The 21,983-nt window shown below is 41.9% G+C and overlaps 1 protein-coding gene across 1 annotated transcript in view; it reads right to left on the bottom strand.

Moving 5' to 3' along the window:
* TP63 (tumor protein p63) overlaps window positions 1-21,983 on the bottom strand; it is a 136,755-nt gene that overhangs the window by 41,191 nt on the left and 73,581 nt on the right. Inside the window, exon 4 of the mRNA XM_062582344.1 lies at window positions 10,133-10,387. Within this exon, the coding sequence (XP_062438328.1) occupies window positions 10,133-10,387 (255 nt within the window). The remainder of the gene's footprint in view (window positions 1-10,132; window positions 10,388-21,983) is intronic.

Below are 21,983 nucleotides of genomic sequence, written 5' to 3'. Positions count from 1 at the left end.
TACCTGGTGGGCCTGACCCTGGTAGAGCTCTAGATCTGAAGCAAGGGAGCAATGACCCAGCTGGGGTTTGGGCAGCTTCCAGGTTTAGCCCAGAGATATTTTTTGCTTTGGTAAAAGTTGGTTTGTAAAATATTTTAGCACTCCAACAAAAGGTCAGAAGAAGAGGCCTGAAAGTTAAGCCTTCCACTATCAGATGTGCAGTAGGCAGCAATCCCCACCCATCTGCTAGCATTTCACATCATGGGTCTAAGTGCTTTACGACAAAGAATCATGCATGGCAACACAATCTTGACTCTCAAGGTGAGTGTGTGGAAAGGAGAGGGGAGAAATGGAGGCAGAGGGAATGACTTACACAATGTTACCCAGATAACATCTAATTCACAGGGCAGAAGCAGCTCTGAGGCTGGGCTTGGAGTCAAATCCACTTCTCATCTCTGCTGCTCGCTACTGGAGCATCTCTGGGCAATGCAGCTTCTCCTCCTCAGAAGGAAACTGATGTGCCCAAGACTTGAGGGCATACAATAGCACACACAGGCAGGAGAGGTAGCCCTGTGTCATGCCCCCCCAAATCCCTTATCTGAGCCTAGCCTGTGTAACACTCCAAATTGACATCAGGCTCTTTCCTAGAGGGATTCCAACATTTCCCATCAGGAGCACAGGGGGGTCTGTAAGCGGCCTCAATTCAGGAGCACTTTGAGCATTAAACTGCTTCTCAACATAAGAGCAGAGGTGACCCCAGGAGGCAGCAGCACAGAGAAGACAAACCTGTCAGACTCCAAGGCCAGGTCCATGCTCACCAGGCTGCATTTAGAATAATTTTAGTGCTTAATTTGTATCAACAGATCATGAAGCACTCCTTTTTAAAGAGAGCAAAAGACTTGCTTGTCTGATTAAAAAGAAGTTACAGAATATAGCTGATAACATTTTAAACATTAGAGCTAAACTTAGTGCATCTGCAGAGCAGGGCTGCTATTTCTTCCTTATTTTATCTGCAACACCTGGAAAAGTACAGTTTGCACCAATACAAAGATGCTGTTCCTCCACACAGGTCTACTTTTAAGAGCATAGCTGCCCAAATGAGACCTTATCCTATTGTGTTTACAATAATGAATTTGACACAGCTGTACAGGGCAAGGCCTCATGAAAAAATTTCCATTGCATAATAAAGTTAATGGTCTTCATATAGAAAAGCCATCTCCATGTGGGACACTTTTTTAAAAAAGGTAGGACATTTCTTCATAGTGTATGGTCTGCCAACAACTGGAGCTGAACCATCAGTACACATAGCATCACCAGTGTGCAGCAAAAACAGGCTTGCTTCAGCACACCTCTGAAAGTAAGATATACTCGCTCAAGTAATTTTTATACAAAGTTTTGGGGTGTTTGTTTGAAATTGCTTCAAATGAGGTTAAACTGACACAGTTTATGCAAGCAAGAAGTTATACAATCCAACAACGCAGGGGAATTGGCAATGCTTTAGGAAGCTCTCTTTGCTCAGGAATGGGCTGCCTCCCTTCTGGCCCAGCTTGCTGTGACCTTTGGAAACTTATGGAGGCAACTCTTTGGATGCTTCATTTGAGACATGCAGGGCCTCTTTGCAATTTGCATGCTTAGCACTTATGAAATCCATGAGCTCAGCAGCTTTTACAAAACAGCCTAGAGGCAGTCCCTATGCTGAACACTACAAAAATCCCAAAGTATTAACAAAAAAAAAAAAAAAAAAAAAAAAAAAAAAAAAAAAAAAAACAAACACACACCTGCTTTAGAAATCTTGGCACTTCTGGCATCTTGGTTTCCCTTTCTCTAAAATGGTGACTACGTTCCTCATTTGCCTACCAAGCAAAGGTGCTTGCTGATTAGGGAAGTAATGTTTGTGCAGTACGTTAACTCTTCAAAGTACTACATTAATCTTACATGTTGTTCTTAGTAGAAGTGAGTTTTTAACTAAGAGGAGGGAAAAAAGTAAAAGCAATATAAATAGCAACCTTCCCCTACTTCAAGATGTTAACTCATCTCACAACATCAACTATTCCTATCTGTAAATGTTTTTTTTTTTTTTTTAACCCTTCCTCCTCATAGTTCTCAAGAGCCACAAGTCTGATTCAGCTTTTATTTGAAAAATGGCTTCCTTCCAGGCTGTAGCTTTTTCTTGTAAAATTAATTCCTTTGGTAATATTGCTGGAGGCACATTGGTATGCACATATATATCCCTTTTCACACGGTGTTGTTTTATATCTATGTAGTAAAAGATTCCTAATCCAGGATTATGATTCTCTTTATTCCTTTCTCAGGAAAATAGGTGGGGCTTCTTCATGTAAGATGAGTTGATGAAAATTATGTTTAATTAACATTTTTTCTTTCCACATAGACAAATTCCTCTCATTAACAAAATGATAATAATTCTCATCACCAAAAATGGTTTCGCACTTAATTCTTTCTCTCTCACTCTCTCTTTTTTTTAAATGAGCAAAACCTTAGACAACATGTGCTAGCTCAACAGGTGGGGGAGGGAGGGGTTCTGATGCTGGTACAGTACAACCCCTCCTCATGGCTACTTTCTCCACCCTGCTATCCTCTCTCATTTCTCAGTATTTTGCATTTGCAGATCCTGAGATGCCTGTAGCAATCTTCAGCTGGTCTCCTGTTATACTGGAAGAGGATCAGCACAAGCATAGTGACTAAGATGCTAAATCTTACTCTAAAGGAAAGGACGTTCACACCATCAGTTCACATCTGATCACACCATCAGACACATCCAAATGACTCGTAGAGAAGAGCTCTCTCCTCCACCAAACAACAGTGGTCTCCTGGCCACTACAGCCTTACAGGGAAGACAAAATCCTACATTAGGCTCCTGAAGTTAGATGCACAATGAAGACACAAAGATGCGTAAGGCCAGCATGCTATTTGAACAGCAGAGCACAAGGCACTCTGAGACTGGAGACCAAAATTTCTGTTCCCAATGCCAGCACGTATCACTTTGCACAGAAAGTAGTAACTTCCCTTCTCATCCTTCCTAGGTATTACAAGCTGTATCTCTATAACTTGGTTTTATGCCACAACACAGTTCCATCAGCACTGAAGGCACTATTCTAGAGCAAGTAACAAAAACTTATCACTACAATGACAGCAGTTCAGACAGGGCAACTACACTGCCTATATAGAATTTTCAAAGTAGAGAAACAAAACAAACAAACAAACAGCAATAGAAACAAAAAGGAAAATACAGCTTAAAAAAAGCAAAGGACCATCTCATGTCAAGAAACTTATCTGGAGAACTATGGCACAGATCTATATAGATGCTTCTAAGGAAGAACAGAAGATAACTGCTAATAAAAACAAAATATACATGACAATGAGATTAGGGAAAAAAACACAATTACATTTTAATGGGAATCTAATGCACACAGATCTCCTACTCAAGCATAGAAAAAAAAAAAAAAAAAAAAAACATAATTTACCAGGCCCCTCCTGAACTGGTTCTCACAAGTGAACTGGTTCTTCCCACCTTCGCTAGCTTGGAAACATTTCCCTGCCATGAAAAAGGCACCTCCTTCAAAGACAACAAGCCTAGCTCCTCTCTTTCCAGGTAGATGATCTAGGACAAGTTGCATATGTCTCAAGGAAATCCACAGCCGTAATATTAGGGACCAGACTATCACAGAGAGTGAAATACACTTGACAAGCTCTTCAGCAAGGAAAGTATGATCGCCACCTCTTTGCACACAAGAACTGTCATTACAATCAAAGAGCGTCCCGTCTCCCTGCTTGCTTTGCACCGGCAAGAGCAGCGTATGAGAAACATTGTCTTTAGGAAATCATAAGCAGAAGAGTGCTCAAACAGGCAGGTATGGCTGCAAAGAGCTTGAGAAAGCTCATTCTTACGACTTCTCACCCAAGACAAATGCCCAAAAATGGAAACGCTCCTGCCCTTTTCAGAACAGTGCCTAGCCAAGCGCTTAGCTCACACCATTACGTCAGTTCTCTTGTAGCCTCCAGCTTGTGCAGCCACAGGCTGCAGCCCCGCTTCCTCCTCTGCTGCCTTCTCCTGCCAGTTTGTTCTCCCCCCTCAGGATCATTCCCCTTCCTAGCTCCTGCTATAACAAGGGAAGTTTGCACATGCAAAGCTAACTTTGCTGAGAGCAGTCAGCTGGGCTGGAGAGAGAACCTATGTTTAGAGCCACAAAAGGATTAGCAAAGCATCTGGATGATGACAGTCTGCAGACCACTGCCACTAATGAATCTCTCTTACATGGACCTTTGCAGCTGCCCAGTGCAAAGAGCTAAAGCCTACATTATTGCTGTCTAGGTGCCTCAAGAAGAGGGAAATTCAAAGTCCTGAAACAAGACCACTTCCATTCCCCTTTTCCTGGCAGCCTTAAAATTAATATTCAAAGGAAAAGTTAGAAAGCTCTGATTGCATTAACCAGAGGACAACCCGATTGTGTAAGTACTGCATAGTTGAGAAATATCAAAGCTACAATTTCTCATGAACACTTAACGATGCCTGATATCTAAATTCACTGAAAAAGAGTCACTGGCCTTAAAAAAAAAAAAAAAAAAAAAAAAAAAAAAAAAAAAAAAAAAAAAAAAAAAAAAAAAAAAAAAAAATCTCACCTATGATGCAGACAGAAGATCAGCAATAGACTTCTCAGCCTTCCAGGGCAGTACTAGACATTGCAACTGTTATCAAAACAATGGGCTATTGGTACTAATCTGATTATTTTATTTAAGAGAACACTGCGAACACATAATTAAAGACTATTGCATTAAGGAGATGCATGCATCTAATTGCCAGATCACTGCTTCACTTATGCCTGTGTGCAGTCCTCAAAATCATTTTATACAGAGGATAAACAAAACACTTCCCAATTTTACCATATAAAACAGAAATTGAATGAATCAATTTGAAATAAAGAGACTGAGATAATCCAACCAAGACATTTGTACTCTTGATATGGAAACTCATTATTGCTACTGTGGACTAGTTTAGCTGCATTCCTTTTGCCTTTATTAAAAGGTAACATTTTCAGATACATTCCCCTCAGCCAGCACAATCCCTTTATTTGCTTTTCTGTATGTTGTATAGACAGTTATCCAGCTTTGCTAGCAAAAAGAGAATCTAGAACCTAAAGGGTTTCACATAGCTTTAGATACAGCTGAGTTTATGGAGAATGAGAAGCATCAGTGTGCCTGCTTGTAGGATGGATTCCAGTTTTGCAGGGCTCCGTTTCATAACAAAACACTGCAAGGACCAACCCTAACCCTGTTCAGCTCCAACCTACTGCAAGGCATGAGAATAAACTGCTAAATTCAGATATTGCCAACACTGGAATTATGCAAGCCTTGCAGGGCTGGGTGTCTTGGTGTCTTTCTCCAACAGAATCCAGAATTTGCAAATGAGTTTCATTTTTCATTTAAAAATCTTAAAGCTATTTCTGCCCTCTTTTTCCTTAGCCCTTATGACTACCAGGAAAAGCTTTTAAAGAGTTATCAGAAGCACCCTGAAGGCTCAAAAACCCGGGCAAAAAATAAGAACAACCTGTTTGTCTTTTTAAAAGAGTCTCATGACTTATAAGGTGGTATCTTGCTGATGGGGATGGGTGGGTGGATCCGATTCATTTTTTGATAGTTCCAGTTTGGCAGTAAGGTTAACTTTTACTTACCTTGACATACGTACATTAAAACAAACAAGCAAAAAAAAAAAAAAAAAAAAAAAAAAAAAACCACTTTCCTTACTGCAGTCACGCTCTTCCCCATGTAACAGGTTCTGCTAGTGACAGGTGATTACCAAATCCTTTTTAGGGGAAAAGAGCCATGTATTTATTTATTTATTTAGACTCAGAGTGGGTGGGGAGATCTGCACATAACTTACTTCTGCAAAGAAAAAAAAGTCTCGGGTGGAACACTTTTGAAATTGCTTATTTTCCACTGCTGCAAAAATGGGAGGAGGTATTGCAAGCTGAGGCATATGGGAATTCTCAGAGAGGACATATCCCACAATAAATGACATTTGATTCAGGATATGTTGTTACTTCACCCAGTTCCTAGGGCTTCTCACCCAACCTTAATGACCTACTCTCTATCTCCTCGTTACAGGATGATAGCTACTTTTTCTTTCATAGCTTGGTTTTCAAGAAGGTTTTATTGTAACATGAGCTCCTTGCCCTAGTATGCATGTGAGAAACGTTTTTTCAATTTAAATTGCCAAGGCTTTTGTTTTTAAACACTTCAGTAGAGTTTCAATTGTTTAAGATTTTCATTCTGAAAAGACTGATTAACTTGCTTACATTCTTTCTTATGTTCTCTGGTCATTAATTAAAAAAACAATCAAGGATACTTATAAAGTCCTCTGCAATCCAACCTCAATTTGTCATCATTAATCAGTTCAACATTGCATACATATGAAGAGCTAACTTGATTAGACAGCATGTTTTACTGGAATTCCTACTTAGGGTCATGAAGGACTTCAGAGAGAAAATCTGCAACATTTTCAAAGTGAATTGCTCATAAATATGGAGACATCCTCACACCTAGCAGCAACCACCTTTCTCTCTGCAATTTTTGGCTAGTTTTCCTTTAATTAGGAGCCCACTACAAACCTGAATAGAGAGACAACCATCCCAATGTTACACTCACGTCCCTCCTGACTTGCTGCATACAGATACTGCTGATCAGGCATTAGCTGCCTGCCAAAGATGGCCCACTGACCCAGGAAAATAAACCTTCCCCATAGGAAGAGTCCAGAGAGCTTGGAGGAAAAAATATATTTCAAGGAGAAAAAAAAAAAAAAAAAAAAAGATAGAGGTTACTCTGCTACTATTCCTCTGCTCCCCCCATCCCCACAAAAAGTAACCTGAAGTGGTCTACCTAGAATTTCAGATTTCTCCTTCCAAATCATGCAAATTATGAGCTACATGCGCAAAGTGAACACAATGTCTGAAGCATTTCACGACTCTAAAATCCACGCTTCAGAGCAGCTGCTGCTTTTTCAGGAGAAATAATCGTGTCTTCTCACCAAGCCCACAGCCTTCGCTCCCATGACCTAATCTACCATGACTCAGTCCCAAACAAGCTCAGAGGCGGCTATGGCTAAGCACCCCATCAGCCAGAAGACCAGACCCACCACCAGCCACTGCCAAGTTGTTCCAACAGCACAAAGTGGGTCAGCCTAGCTAATTCTCTCCTAAAAAGGGGAAAGTGCAACACAGCAAGCTTCCTTAATACTGTTGCCCTGGGGAACAGCAAGAGGAAAGAAAACTAAGAAACAGAGCTTTCAAGTTTTGGACTCTTAATAAGGGTGGGGCCATCTAGTAATTAAGGTTTTAATAGGTCACTGCAGTGAAAGAAACCCTTCCAGTTGGGTAAGTTCCTAATCTATCATTAAAAAAAAGAAAAAAAAGACATGAGTTAATCAAAGCATATGAACTCAAAACCGGGGGGGAGGGGGGGGGGGGGAATGAGCAACCCAAAGAACTTGATCTTGCTGAGACAATGGGGTAATCATTCCTTCTTTCATCATTTTGCACATTTCCACATTTCTCAGGGCAGCAGCGGGAAAGAGCCTTCGCATCCTTCTCCACCCACCCCTCCGATAAAGCTGTCGAACACATATTACCAACTGCTCAAGAGCCCATGTGAAATGAGTTGGTGGATTAATTAGCAGAAGGGTAGAGCTCTGCAGATGGAAAGATGCTCTGGGGCAAAACGTATATTGATTGAAAGCCCCCAGCAAGCATCGCCAGCCTGTCATCAACCACGATGAATGTGCAGCGCACTGCTGGCTCCTGCACGAGGAGTTGAATCTGGGTCACTCAGCCCCACATCGTGCAGGGACACCCTGACCAGGCATGGACCATGCTTGCCTCTCAATAACCAGAGCGCTCTTTGGGAGGCGGTTCCCCCACTAAAACACTGGCTGATCTCTAGACAGGCTGCCACAGTAACACAGAAGGCATCTTCATCCTGTAGCGAGCTCCATGTCAGGGCAAGGTAACGTGCAGGCAAGCTAAATGTGCTTTTCCCCCAAGCTGCACACAGTTAATGACTGCAAAATGCCAGCCCACAGGGCCAGCGAGCTACTTGCAGCTTTAAGCTTGCAGGTACCTCTCTCCTCCTCAGCTCTACTGGAAAAAGCCATTAAGTACATGCAATATTAATTTCAAAAGACCACTTTTTGTTGCTGAAAGGGTAGCATTAAACACCTTTGTTCCCTGCAAGTGCCTTGTGCAATTCCTTGTAACATACATATCAAGAGAGTATCTTTTCACATCTCCTTTAAAAGGACTTTCCAGTGCTCTCTGCAAAATTTAAGGGCAGCATTTTCCTGCTCGGAAAAAGTGGAAAGTAAAACCGACCAACTATTTCCTTAAAGCGAAGTGAAAATAAGTACTACAATACAATGTAGGTAGAGAAACCTGGACATGAAAACAAGCATGAACTACAAGGCATTGTTCCCAACACACACACACACACACACACACACAAAAAAAAAGGAGATGCATTTTCACAACATTTAAAAATCATTCACCCTTTTATGCATGAGCAAATGGAAAATTTGTTCTTGCACAGACATAACACATTTTAACTCCAGAAAAAAAAAAAAACACACAATTTTAAGGTTACTGTTATCAGTTTTCCAAAAAGTTTACTTAAACAAATAATGCAAACTTAATGATTTATTGTCATGTGACATCTCTTTTCATCTAGCCAAACTAAGGATCACACAGGTTCCACCGCTTCACTGTCACGTAATGGCTGGAAATTCCTACAGAATTAGTTGCAACTCCTGCTAGACAGTATTTAAATTAGAGATCAAAATTTTTTCTCAGAATTAAAAAAGAAAAAAAAACCTAAACTCTCACTATTTTAATGCACTTAACTTTTAGTAGAAGTGTATCTTTTTTGTTCCATAAAAACAGAATCAGTGCTTTTATTCAGGTAGCATGAGTTCTGAAGATGGAAAAAAGTAGGTGTTGGATAATTGTGAAACCCATTAAAAACTATCACAAGAAAGTTTTGACTGAAGGAAAATAAAACAACAATTCGTAATACGGTGATGCTGTAACTTGAGCTTATGCTTTAAGATTCAGTTCATATATCCAATAAATAGATAAGTAAAATCAGTTTCTTCCACACAGGATTTAAGTCTGCTTTACTCATTTAATTATCTGGTATAGCAGAGGTTACTGATAACACCTAATTTAAACATTTAACATTCTAGTATTATGCAAATGTCTAAGGTCTGAAACTTAGCTAATTCTCCTCGTTGACTCTACAGGGAAATTATCTATAGGGAGATGATTCACAGCACATACTCCAAGTGCCTGAAGCACAAAGACAGTAAATACTGAACATTTATTTTTTCCATTTGAAACATCTCTACTCAAGAGCCCTGAAACACTACAGGGTGTACGGTTCTTGTAGCCCAGGATACAGTACTACTAATTCCTACAGCTTGAACAATCAGGTCATTTCCAAAGATCAAGAGTTGGCCTTCGAGTTTCAAACTTTATGTTTTTGGTAAAAAATGGACTACACTGAAAACTAGACCAATGCATTAATAAAAAATAACAATAAGAAAACCGCACACATCTGAGCTCACCAGGACTGACCAGAGCTAGCAACACTGGGGTTCCCCACCAGCTGCAAGAGGGGCAGGGAGGACACGGGGAGAGAGAAAGCCTCACTCCACGAGTCATCACAGGGAGCACCATCACTGCTCTGCACCTCTGTCCTGCTGGCACAGCCCTTCACACCAACTCTGACTCAAACCTGCAGGTGTTTAAGCAAGCCAAGGGAAGCTCTGAATCTGTTCTTATTCCTGCTCAATGTTTTACTCCAGGATATCTGCTAGACACAAATGGAGAGCCACTGTTTCACCAAATATGGGCTTCAGTTGACTTTTTGCAGGACACTTTATTCACCTCGGATTTAGTGGGGGCAAATTCCCATCACACCCTCCTAAAGCAGCCAAGATAAATTTCTTCCTCCTGCATGTAACTTGTAGTACACTAAAGACGACACAGGCCACACTGTTCTTGCACAAGCCCGAATAACATATCCTATCTAGTGTCTTTACTGGCCTTAAGACCGAAGCCAGACAAACAGCAAGGCTACGCTGTGCCCTTACCGTCCATGTTGCTGACTTTGCTGTGCTGGACTGTTGAAATGATACGTCGAAGCTGTGAGGTCCCGGGTAGTCTGTGTTGGAAGGGATGGCCGGGGAGGGTGAGAGGGCATCAAAAGTGGAGCTGGGCTGGGCGTAAGGCGATGGTGCTGTGACGCTGTTCTGCGCGTGCTCGGTGTTGTAGGGGCTGGTGGAGGAAGAGCCGTTCTGAATCTGCTGGTCCATGCTGTTCAGGAGCCCCAGGTTCGTGTACTGCGGCTAGAAGCAGAGAGATGCACAAAAGCGTTACAAAAGCACCGTCAGCGTAGGCTAGCTCGCCGCACCACAACACAGCCTGCACCATGCGAGGTTTACAGTATGCTTCCAGCACTACCCTACATGTTTCATTCAAAGACTCAGGAGAATTGCCAAGAATATACCCCATTTTATACAGGTGTTAGAACTAAAAAGCTTCTCCACAGTCATGTAGTAGGTCAGCAGCCAAGATAGGAAAAGGGCTTTTATCTAATGAGAGTGATTAGCAAGGCAGCAAATCACCATCAGGAGACAAGCAGACAATGTGTCTAGCAATACCCTCAGACCAGACACCTTTTTGGAGGAACTGCTGTAATGCAATAAGAAAAAAAAAAAAGAAAAGAAAACCCAACAAAAACCTATCAACCACTCAAAACTACAACAAAATAGGTTCATTGCAGGGCAACTGGCTCTAAATTGTATAAGGTTGTGGTCTCTGACAGTCTTGAGCTTTATCCAGAGATCATTCTTCCTCTTGCAGATCCAATCCTGCTATCCACACTGATATTTAGAAACTCTTACTCAGCTAGTACCTGCACTGAAGTTGCCAACTAAAGTGTCAGTAACTGAAAGAGGTTTAGAAGACCTTAACCAGACCTGTGCACTGCACTCAATTCCCAGTGACTAGTTACAGACAGTCACAGAGGAATTGAAGGTAGCCTCATCAAGCAGAGGACAAGTTCACAGCATAGAAGGCCTTTCCACATACGTAAGTGGCAGCCGTTGCACAGTGTGTAGCATTTAAATGAGCAGTCAAGGTTGTGACCCAAAAGTAGCCTCCAGGTACAAGTGACATTGAAACAACTGAGGGCATCAAAACAGAAGGCTAGAGAGTAAAGTATATAAAGGCAAAGGTTAGATCAGGGAAAAGTCAACACAAAAATCATGTGCATGAGCCTTTAAATTCTATGTGTAGTCTTGGTCTCCCATCTCAAAGAGATGGGTGGAACCTAATGTTCAGAGAAACGCAACAAGAATAACCAAAAACCAGTTGATGTTTTCCAGTCATGCAACGCTTAGGTAGACCGGGACTCTCTAGTCTGTTAAAGAGACAATGAGGAGAAAGGAGAAATGCATTCTAAGTCCATAAATTCCTAAGTGATATAAAAGAGCAGATAGGAAATGGTTATTCAATGCTTTCTTACTACAAGAATTAGAGAAGAACAAAACATCACTAGCGGGGTGTTGATTTGAAGACGTGCACAGTGGTTCTTCACATGGTCCATCTTCACATGGGATTTTCCGCCACACAATGATGTAGATACTAAAAGCCTATACATGTTCAAAAAAAGCACTGGATAAGTTCATGGGAGGAAATAAAAAAAAAAAAATCAAGGCAACAACTCCAAATTTAAAACCACAAATAGTTGGAAGCTGGGAAAGTATTCTAGAGAAACAGGGTTACACAATCAACCATGTTCTTTTACTCCTCCGATGAATCCGACACTGGCTACCATGAGAGGGTGGGTAAGCAGCACACTTGGTTGGACCAGGTACACAGACTCATCCTGCACTTATCTGGAGGAGGACACTGTTTGTGCCCAGTTTATAGAGGGCAGCATCCAAAAGGCTTTTCAGTACCGCCCAAACCACCTCTGGGATTTCCCAAGGAATGTGCAAGGATGAACACACCTAGCTTTACAATTAGACAGTAGATAACATGGTAGAAGTGACATTGGCTCTTCCCCTTATTCAGAGGTCCAGGCATCTCATTCTCTTCCTATTTTTTCTGCCTATCACGTGCAACCCACCCAGCTCACATATCTCATGGTGCTTGAGTCAGACTGTTCCCTGCTTTCTTCTTCTTTCCAACAGTCACCTCTTTTCCAGAGAATAGCTCCAGGACAATTATACATTATACACTAAAGGCCAAAAGCTCCCTGGGTCAAAGCACTGACAGAAAGACTATAGTTAAAAGCTTTCCCAATGCTGGAAATCCCAACAGCCCCTCTGAGGCTTCAAGTACCACTTCATCACTCTGCACAAGACCAAAAGAGAATCACAAAGCCTGTCTGCTGAGCTCCCCAGGGCTTCAGACAGGTCATTTAAACACTCTCCGGTCACTTCATCCGTATAAGAAAATAGCTTGGTTCCTTTCCAAGGGTAAGGCATTCTCCCTATACTCACTTTGCACTTCCAGCTGCCCTTCCAGATGAGGAGGAAGTAGAGAAAACTGAGCCGCCAAGTGGAGCTCTTCCTCATATCTCATCTTCACTGAGAGAGGATGATTTTTATGATTTTTAATTAAAAGCGCAGGGAAAGTCCAGTACTGCTGGGACTTCAGTGAGGCACACACGGTCTTCCAAGAGGAAGAAGTCAGGGCGAAGTGTTTCTCTGAGCTGCACTAGAGGAAAATGCCTGGTGGGGAACAGTCTGAAGGACTCCATCTTGAGAGTTGGAATGGCCTTCAGGAGGACACTCTGGGCAGAGGGAACGGAGAACTGGGTCTCTCCCTTGCTCTCCCAGTGACACACATACCCTTGGGCAAGCCGACTTGCCGCCCTTCACCTCGCCCTCCACCCTTGGCCTACTTCAGGCTGCAAGGTCTTCCGGGCAAGGATTACTCCTCACTATGTAAAAAGCACTTCACTTAATGGGCCTCCATTTTGGCTGAGGCCTTCAGGCGTTAGAATAATAAAAGCAATTATGTATTGAGTCCTAATCCCGGATGAACTAGCAACTCTCCATGTTGCCTCAGGTTAGTCATTTACCCTCCCTGCCTCAGTTTCCCTATTTATAGCAGTGGAGTAGAACTCACCTGTCTAACAGGGGTGCCGTGGGATTCCAGAAGTGCATGCAACTGCACTGTGACTTGAACATACCCAGGGATGCTGGAAGTGTGCTAAATAGTTGTCAAGGGAGAGACCAATCCAGACTAGATGTTTTTTCTCCAAGAGGAGAACAAAGCTTTCACAATGTAGATGACAGTTATGTCTCATCTTCTGCAGGCCATTCTGCAAACCAAGGCTTATTTAATGGACTTCTGGTACAAGCTTGGTGATAATTCTATATAGGGGGTGTTAGAATGTGAACATACATGGCTAGGAACAGTTTTTGCTAATTAATAATTTTATATTTAATAAAAAAAAAAAACCCGCACCCACGCTCCCCAAAATATAAACAAAAGCAACAAAATAAGATTTTTGGATCATTTAATCAAAATTAGTCTCACACCCTTTGACCCTAAAAAGCCTTAAAGTCTGCAGAAGTATCACTCAGTTTTTTCACTTCTCGTGGAGATTAGCATCAGACACACTCCTTAATCAGCAGAGTGATGAAAAGACAATGCTGATGAAAACAGTCTCCTAAAACAGCTCAGACAGACAGACAGCAAAATAACAACTCTGTTTTAGCTTTCACTTAAAGATTATTCCTTCTAATTCCAGGCTGTTAAAGATTATGGAGAAAGATGACCAAACAAGCAGGCAGCATTAACAAGACAGCACAGTTTGAAAATGCTGAAGATGCTGCTGGGAAGTCAATTACAACAAATAAATAAATAAATAAATAAAAGTACTCCATTAAAATTTAAGATCCTTAAGGGAATCGGGGATCCTTTTCATTCCATTCAGTCCTGGGACCATCTGTCTAAATGCTAACAGCAGAATCCCCATTCCATTGCATTTATACATTCACATTCCACAGCTGAATGCCATGTCCCCATTTGCTCTTTAAATAACTATTAATCTCCTTGCACTTATCCTAGCGCTGACACAAGCAGCTGTTTGACTCCCCTCCGCTCCCTCCATGTCCCACCAACCTCCAACCTTTCACCTTTCCTGGCCCCTTTCTCCCCGCTCTGGGCAGGTGCTCCAACTCCGACCTGGTGTCAAAGCCAGTCACTAGGCTCGTACTTAACACACACACACACACTCATCCTCCGAATCAGCTCGCAGCTATGCCGCGAGGCAGGCTGCTTGAAGAGTTGTTTGTGCTCAAGGGGTCAACATCTGAATTGCTTGCAAGCCCTTTCACAGGAACCAGATAAGGCTTTCGGAGGCACACTCCTTCTGACAACACGGCAATTAGAGGGGCAGCAGGCCCGCAGAAGGCTGCGCGCTGGAATTCAGCGCACGGCGGCTCGCGCCACAATAAGACTCCTGCACCCCAGCCACGCTGTGGACCACGAGCCCGGGTGAGAACAAAGAGATCAAGGGTTTTGTGCTAGGCTGCAAGACATCTCCCTGAAGGAGGGGCTCGCAGGGTGTGTTTGCACACGCACATGCATGCACACACACACGCAGAGCTTCCTAACCATTTGCAGAAAGCAAGATGACAACATTTTAGTGGGAACCTAATCCTTGCCAATTGGGTAGCCCAGAATTTGGCACACGACTGTTTTGCAGTGAAGCTGTTCTGAACAACTATAGGCTCTTATTCCTGTCAGAATAAGAATTTTGTTTGGTGGGAAGCAGAAAAAGCATTCAAGGCAAAAATAATAGGTTATCTGTTTTTCAGCACCTTTGTTCTTGATTTCTGTCCCCCCACCCCAAGTTTGACAGGATTAATATAGCAGAAGCATTACCAAAAAATCATCAAGTAAATTTAACTGCAGACAATCAGAGGGATGCAATTAGTTCCTGTATTACCCATTTTGGAGCATCATTTCAATGATGTATCTAAAATTATCAGTTTCACTTCCTATATCCCATCAGCTTCACTTTAGGTTTTCATGCTAACACATATTTCTAGATTAGAAAAGCCATCATTTCGCTGGAGACCCTGCTGAATTAAAAGAAAATTAAAGACTGAAAACTGCACAGTTGTTTTACCATTGTTACGCTATGGTAAAAACAGAACTTGCTTCGGAACGGTCCAGACAACATAATGCAAAAAGCCTCTCCGGTCCCAGCCATCCAGTAGCACCTGCCACAAGAGGGCAATGCAAATGCTCACTGCAGAAGGTACAGCTGATGTCTGCAGAAAGGTTTGCCACTCCACCCAAAACAGAGCCCTTCTTGCTCTACCCTGCAGGAAGAATTCCCTCAAGTCCTTGGACTACAATCCATTTTTAAACTCCATATGTTAAACATAAGGCTTAGAGATATATTTGCAAAGAGACCCCTACTATTAGGGCACGAGGGAAGTCACACCAGCAAAGAAAAGTTTAAGGGAACTTCCAAACCAAAAACCCCCTAAAATACACAACTCTAGCTATTAACTACCCAGTTATCAACCTCTCAGAGAAAGTTTTGAGAGTTTTTTTCCACTTGAAAAAAGGAAAAGTTACCCCCTTAACCTATTGAAAAAACCCTTAGATGCTTCAACTCCTGCTATCAAAATCCTTCTGTGTCTCCAAGGAATCTGCACTGATGTTTTATACTCATACCAGCAAAGTTGTTATTTTTCATCATTGGATGTTTGCAGCTCAATAACATTATCCAGCTACTGAAAAAGCCTTGCAAACACCATCTCTGGTGCTTATTCTCCAATGATAAGAGACAATGAAACTAAATACAGTGAATTACCATGGATGTTGGCAACAGAAAGATTCTGCAAGGCATTTTGATAGTTTTGTGTTTTGCCCTTAACTGCACCATGACTAAGGCACCAGTAGTTGTAGAAACCAGCTTACAATGATATTTCAGTGCCAGGCAGTGTGAAGATTCAGACTCCTGTTTGAGAAGAGACTTCTAGGAAGAGCAGGAGGCATGTTTTCCAGTATACTTGATGCCTATCCAAATCAGAAGATGGATGCCTCAAATGTGACAGTATACTTGAATCAACCTAATTTCAGAACCTTCCTAACAGAGGATTTAGTTGGTGGAAATAAAGCACTTGAGCTCAACAGAAGTTCTTCTATCATAATTATTATTCAAAATATTGCTGAACACAAGACTGTGCAGCTTTGCCAATTGCTCAGAAGGCTACTGATACAATGTTAGATGTAGGCGCACTCCTTGCGCCACTGCAAAGAAATTAAAAGGACTCCACCCATACCCCTCAGCTAAGGTCAGGGCTGAAGCTGCAAGAGATAGCTAACTAACTCATCACAGTGAAAGGTGTGATTTGGTTAGCATCTCTAGCCTTTTTTCCCATCAAATAAAACAAACAAATGAGCACTGTATTGCACTCTGTTCAGAAGGAATTACCACAGCTCAGTTCGGACATCATTCTGGTTCCCTGCTAGCCACGAGGGAAAGTGGTTTAAATAAAAACTTAGGCCCAGACCCCTGCTGTGCTAGACCCCAGAGTGCCAGCAGCAGGGTGTACTGCCTGTCCACATCTCTCTCAGCTCCACTTCTTAAATAGAAGCAAAGCAGCAGGTCTATTTTTAAGAGGCTTCCTCCCAGAGCTGCTGTATGGCTAAACACATCAAGGACTCAGATGCACTTGGATATAATGATAATGTGTACCATGCACTTTATGTGAATAGTCAAGGAGTAAATAACTTTGGTTCAATCAAAGATACCAACAATTATCAAGACATCAGTTAAGCTTAAGGGCCTGGGAGTCTAAGCTGTAATTACTTTGAAACAGAGTTTTTAAGGGCACTCTATCAAGCTACCTGATTTGAATAATCTTACTGTTGTGTCATTGCTTTTTCCGAGAAGATAGCTGACTATTTCACCTCCCAATTGTGTTACAGGTTCTTGATGTGATGGGCTGCACTGGTCTAGAGGAGGCCTTGGACCCTGTAAATCCTGATCTCTGCTATTAGAGACAGCTGCAGCATAACCAAACACACATAAACCTCATGTCCAAAAAAGCAGCACATCTAAGATTGTCCTGCACAGGTATTACATGTTAAGAACTAAGATAACCGCAGCATGTCACCTGGACAGCTTGCAGTACAGCCCAAACACATACTGCACAATTTAAAGAAGAGTTCTTCATTTCACCCAGCTAAGGGAATAAATAATTAAATAGAATAAAACCCTCAAAATTCAAGCATAAATGATATTCTGAAATCAAGCCACTACGTTCAGATATGCAGGGCTAAAAGAGAGCCCACTCTGCCTACCTAACACAGCATCTCATCTCTCCCAGTAGTTGATCTGACAGAGACTAACTTGGTAGAAACAAGTTATGTACGAAACAGGAGAAATCAGTGCACATCAGTGACCCACAAACATAGACCATTACCAGGAGATCAGTACAATTTGTACACTCAGGGGAAGAAGGAAAAGGTTAGATGATTCCCACTGGAATTAGCTTTTCAACACAAGCAGCACAACCTTAAAAGCTGTACCCACGAGGACTGCAGCCTGTGTGCATCTCCACTCAGACACTATTCTGTTGACCTCAGCAGAACTTCTCATTCAAGTAAAAGTGCACTTACACAGGTATTTACAGGCTTGGAGAATAACTCAATTTCATGAAAAGCAACATGAAAGGAAGTTTCTATATCTACCCCTAAAGGCTGTAAGTTCGGCAATGTGTGTCATGTCTCCTCCCTCCCCTTCCCCCCCCCCCCACTTTGTTTTTCTTTTTATCTAAACTTTGAGTCTTTCCCCTTGATTAACATTCATTTACTTTTACACAGCAAAAAGTATTTTTCAGCCAGAAGCAGGGTGCCTTTTAAAACAAGCACAGCCCAAAGCAGGAATGCCTGTAATTCCTGGCTCCTACCACCTGCCACAGGTTCACGTAAAAGAGCTTGTCTAATTCTAGGATTATCAGCATGACAGTGCATCCCACTGTCTGGATACCCTGTATTCTGTAAGTACTTTCTAATGCCTATAAAGACAGTATGATTGACTTCTCTAGGATTTTATTTTAGGTTTTCAACAACACACAGGAAGATTCTGAACAGAGTTCTTAAAAACTCCCTGCACAGAAAACACCACCTTCTGAATGCTTGACCATTTTCAGTAGGCTTTCATTAGAATATCTAAGCTAGAGCTATTCTGAAAGTTCAGATGGTTCTAAAAGAGGAAAGAGTCCAAGACTCCCCCCCCCTCCCCATTCTCTATACACATACACAGTCATTTCTTTACTCTGGGCTTGTGCAGAACAGTTTATTTGAAATACCATTGGAAAAAATACATAAACATGGAGGCAAAAGACTCGCACAGTTGCATCTCTGTGAGATGTCAGATAGCCTGAGGCAGAGCTCCATGATTTTACAGCAAATTCATGAATATCCCTAACACTCAGTTTCATAAAACTAAAACAGAGGTCAAGAGCTTCCTAAGCTCTTGGGCAACACAATGTTAACAAAAATCTGAGAGCGAGAAAGCACAGACTAATTTGGAAAGGCACCCCCTCACAAAAGATCCAAATATAACTGAAGACAAAAACCTATAACAGAAAAGATAGACTGCAAGATCTCGGTAAGATAATTTAGCCTAATTTCAATGGCTGAAAAGTACTAAATGATCATAGCTTGGTAGGTCATACAGAAACCTCCAAGTGCTGGGGTTTCTAAACAATGTTGAAAAGTTGGATCCAATAAAGAAGCTATATTTAAACAGAAGGAACTGATTAAAATACAAAGGAACACAGAAACTGGACAGCAGAAGTCCTGTAACTGATTAAAGTTGCCTTCTTCCTTGAACTCTTTACCAGACAGTAATCATCGATGGTTATCAGTCATTTCAGACATGTAGCATTTTATTGTGTTGAGAAAGCAGTGTTAGGCTGGACAGGATGTCTGTCATCCACAGTGAAAGGCAGCAGACACAAGCTACCAAAGTATGGCCATAGGGCACAAGGACAATGGATGTTCCAGGTCAGAACAGCATCAGGAGATGAAGTCACCTCCAAAATTCATCATTGTGCTCAATAAAATCAGAATCCATCAGGTTTTAGACATCAATGTAAAATAGTGCAGCTAGCTAGTATTCTAGTCAGAATGAGAAATTTAGATCCACAAGTTAAATAAATCAAGCAGTTAAACACAAGAAAACAGAAGAAGCCACATGCATAAACCCCCCACACCCACTCTTTGAAGCATGGTGCAACTACAAAATATAAGAACTCATAAGAAGAGTTACAGGAGGGCAAAGGACAGATTAAAACAAGTTACTGCAAGCAAGGAAAAAGGGTTATACTCCAGCACAAGAGTCCTCATGGATTGAGAGATCTGTGGATTTTTCTAGTGTATTTCACCAATTTCTCCATCCAAAATAAGCATCAACTCCTGGATGACACTCTCAAAAACCTGGGATACTGAGTGACAGACCCAAGGCAGCACCATCATCTGAGAAGCTTTTGATACTGAGTGGGACAGCAAAGGGACTTGCTGCCAAATTCTGATTATACCCCAAATGCAGAGAACAGAAGGAGGCAGAGCAATATATTAGAGTAGCTTCTGACTGGCACCAAGAAGCAGCAAGCTGGTTTTGCAGTTGAGTACAGCAGCACCCAGAGCCCAAAGACAACCCCATCCAACTCAAGCAGCATGAGCTGCCCTCCCTCTGCAGTGCACAGCAGAAACATACAGCTTCTTACTTTTTCAGCTGGCTCTTAGGAGATGAGCAGGAGTGTTATAAACCATTTTCCAAAGACATCAGACTGTCCCTGCACCAGGCTGTTCCAGACCCAAAAGCTAGGTCTTAGGCAGCACTGAGTACACAACGTGCACAAGAAGAAAATGTTTCTTCCACAATTGCCTTCACTTCATCAGCCTCACAGCCATCAAGAATATTTTCCCTATCATTTAAGTCACAGCATTATCAGAAGTTTTATACACCTATAATTTCTGAGGTAGCCTGGTACGGACTCTCCACCATCTAATAATGCAACCAAAAGCACATTTCAGTATTGCTCTCACCATCTGGTATTGGCAACTTCAATATACATTAACACACACTATGCCATCACTGCTTAATGCAAGGTACAGCTTCAGAAGTTTGCATTTGAGGGACTTGATTGGAAAGGCTTTTCGTTATCCAAACAGAGAAGCCAACACATTTGTTTTTCAATATTGAATCACTCGTGCTAGCAGAAAGTTGGAGACTTCGTTTTTTCATTTTTTTCAAACAGATAGTTTTCGTAACGTAACGAGTGCTTATTGCAGTAAGTTAGCCAAAGTGGAAGGCATTTCTGCTCATTCGCTCTCACAATTACCACGACTGCATGCAATTACAGTAGTCATTTATACAAAGGGTTCTTCCACATTTTTCATGAAAAAGAGTATACCTATTAATTTCCATTCAGTACCATATTTAACTCCCTACTCCTCCAATCTGGACATTCACAGTTACACTGCACAGAGGTCTGACAAAGGCTGATCTCAGCAGTTTTCCCATGTCGATATTCACGAAGCAGTTTCCTGCTTGCAAAATGACTAATGTTTTCCAGATCACACCTAGCCAGTGTGTTTTCTAGTTTCCTCTTCAAGAAATTCTTGTATGCTTATTCGCTACAGAAATGGGGCGGTGGTAAATTCAACATCTACTTAGCTCTATTCAATCACATCAGCACCTCTCAGGCAGTTTACCTGTATACTACTGATCAAATACAGAGTAAAACTGCAGCAGCGAGGAGTCATAGTAAAGACTTGCAGAAGCTATTGATAATTTCAGAAATGCACCTGAAAAATCTTGCAGCGTCCAAGTTTTACAGAGCAGCTGATCAAAATTTTTCTTTCCTTTGAGTGATCACAAACCCCAAAACCATTTTCTAATGCATATCAAATAAGTCATGAGGTAATCTACAAAATATTAAAACCCAGCAAAATGATGAAATAGTTTAAGCCATCTCCCATGCAGCAGAGAGATCCACTTGTTGACTTGACATGGTTGCTGACAGCATGATTAACTCACAAAAAGCTCCAGAGAGAATGCATCCACCTATTCCTATTGTTCCATTCACATACGTTGCTGAAGCACTATGCACAAGCCCTACACATCAGTTCCCTTACACAGCTAGCCACAGCACAGAGATTTCTGCCTGTACAGCACTATCAAGCCGCCTAGCACTGCACCTCCTCCCCTCAGCCTGTTCCCAGAAGTCGGCATAATTCTTTGTATTTACTTCCTAGATGTGGATTAAAAGATTCGTATCTGCCGAGACACAATCCATCCCTTTCATTCCCAGACACTACCCCACCATAAAATATTTCCCCTTCCCTCCCTAAATTGGGTGTTTCCTCCCACTCTCTTGCCCTTGGTAAAAGCATTCATCTTCTTGCCATGTTGAGGAAGTTGGAATCATCTCAAATTTCACCAGGCCCCCTCATATACCACTTCCCAAAGTCCTTGAGGGGAAGTTTAATCCGGATCCAAACTCTGGAATCAATCCCAAAAGACTGCTGGGCTCCAATCAATGCATTAAGTTTCAAACATGCTCAGCCTTGCCACCTGGGTCCACTTCCAAGCATGGCAGAGGACTCAGCATAAACTCAGAAACACTTTAAGCCATCTATTCCAGCACTCCACCATAATCTGTTCTGCATCTATAACAGCACAAACATCCTGGTTAAAACACTGCTCCCTTAGCTGTACCATTAAGGCCCAAGCAGAGGCAGTGGATTTGCAAAAACAAAAAACAACCCAAGATACCACTGAGTATTCTTGGATCATCTCCCAACTCATTCAACTCCAGTGCCGGTAATAAAAAGATTGTGTCATCCTCCCATACATTTGTCACTTGCCTGTGCCCAGGGAGCTGA

Source organism: Rhea pennata, chromosome 9, assembly GCF_028389875.1.
Source record: "Rhea pennata isolate bPtePen1 chromosome 9, bPtePen1.pri, whole genome shotgun sequence".
NCBI classification, from domain to species: domain Eukaryota; kingdom Metazoa; phylum Chordata; class Aves; order Rheiformes; family Rheidae; genus Rhea; species Rhea pennata.
This window is presented reverse-complemented; position numbering and strand designations above follow the sequence as displayed.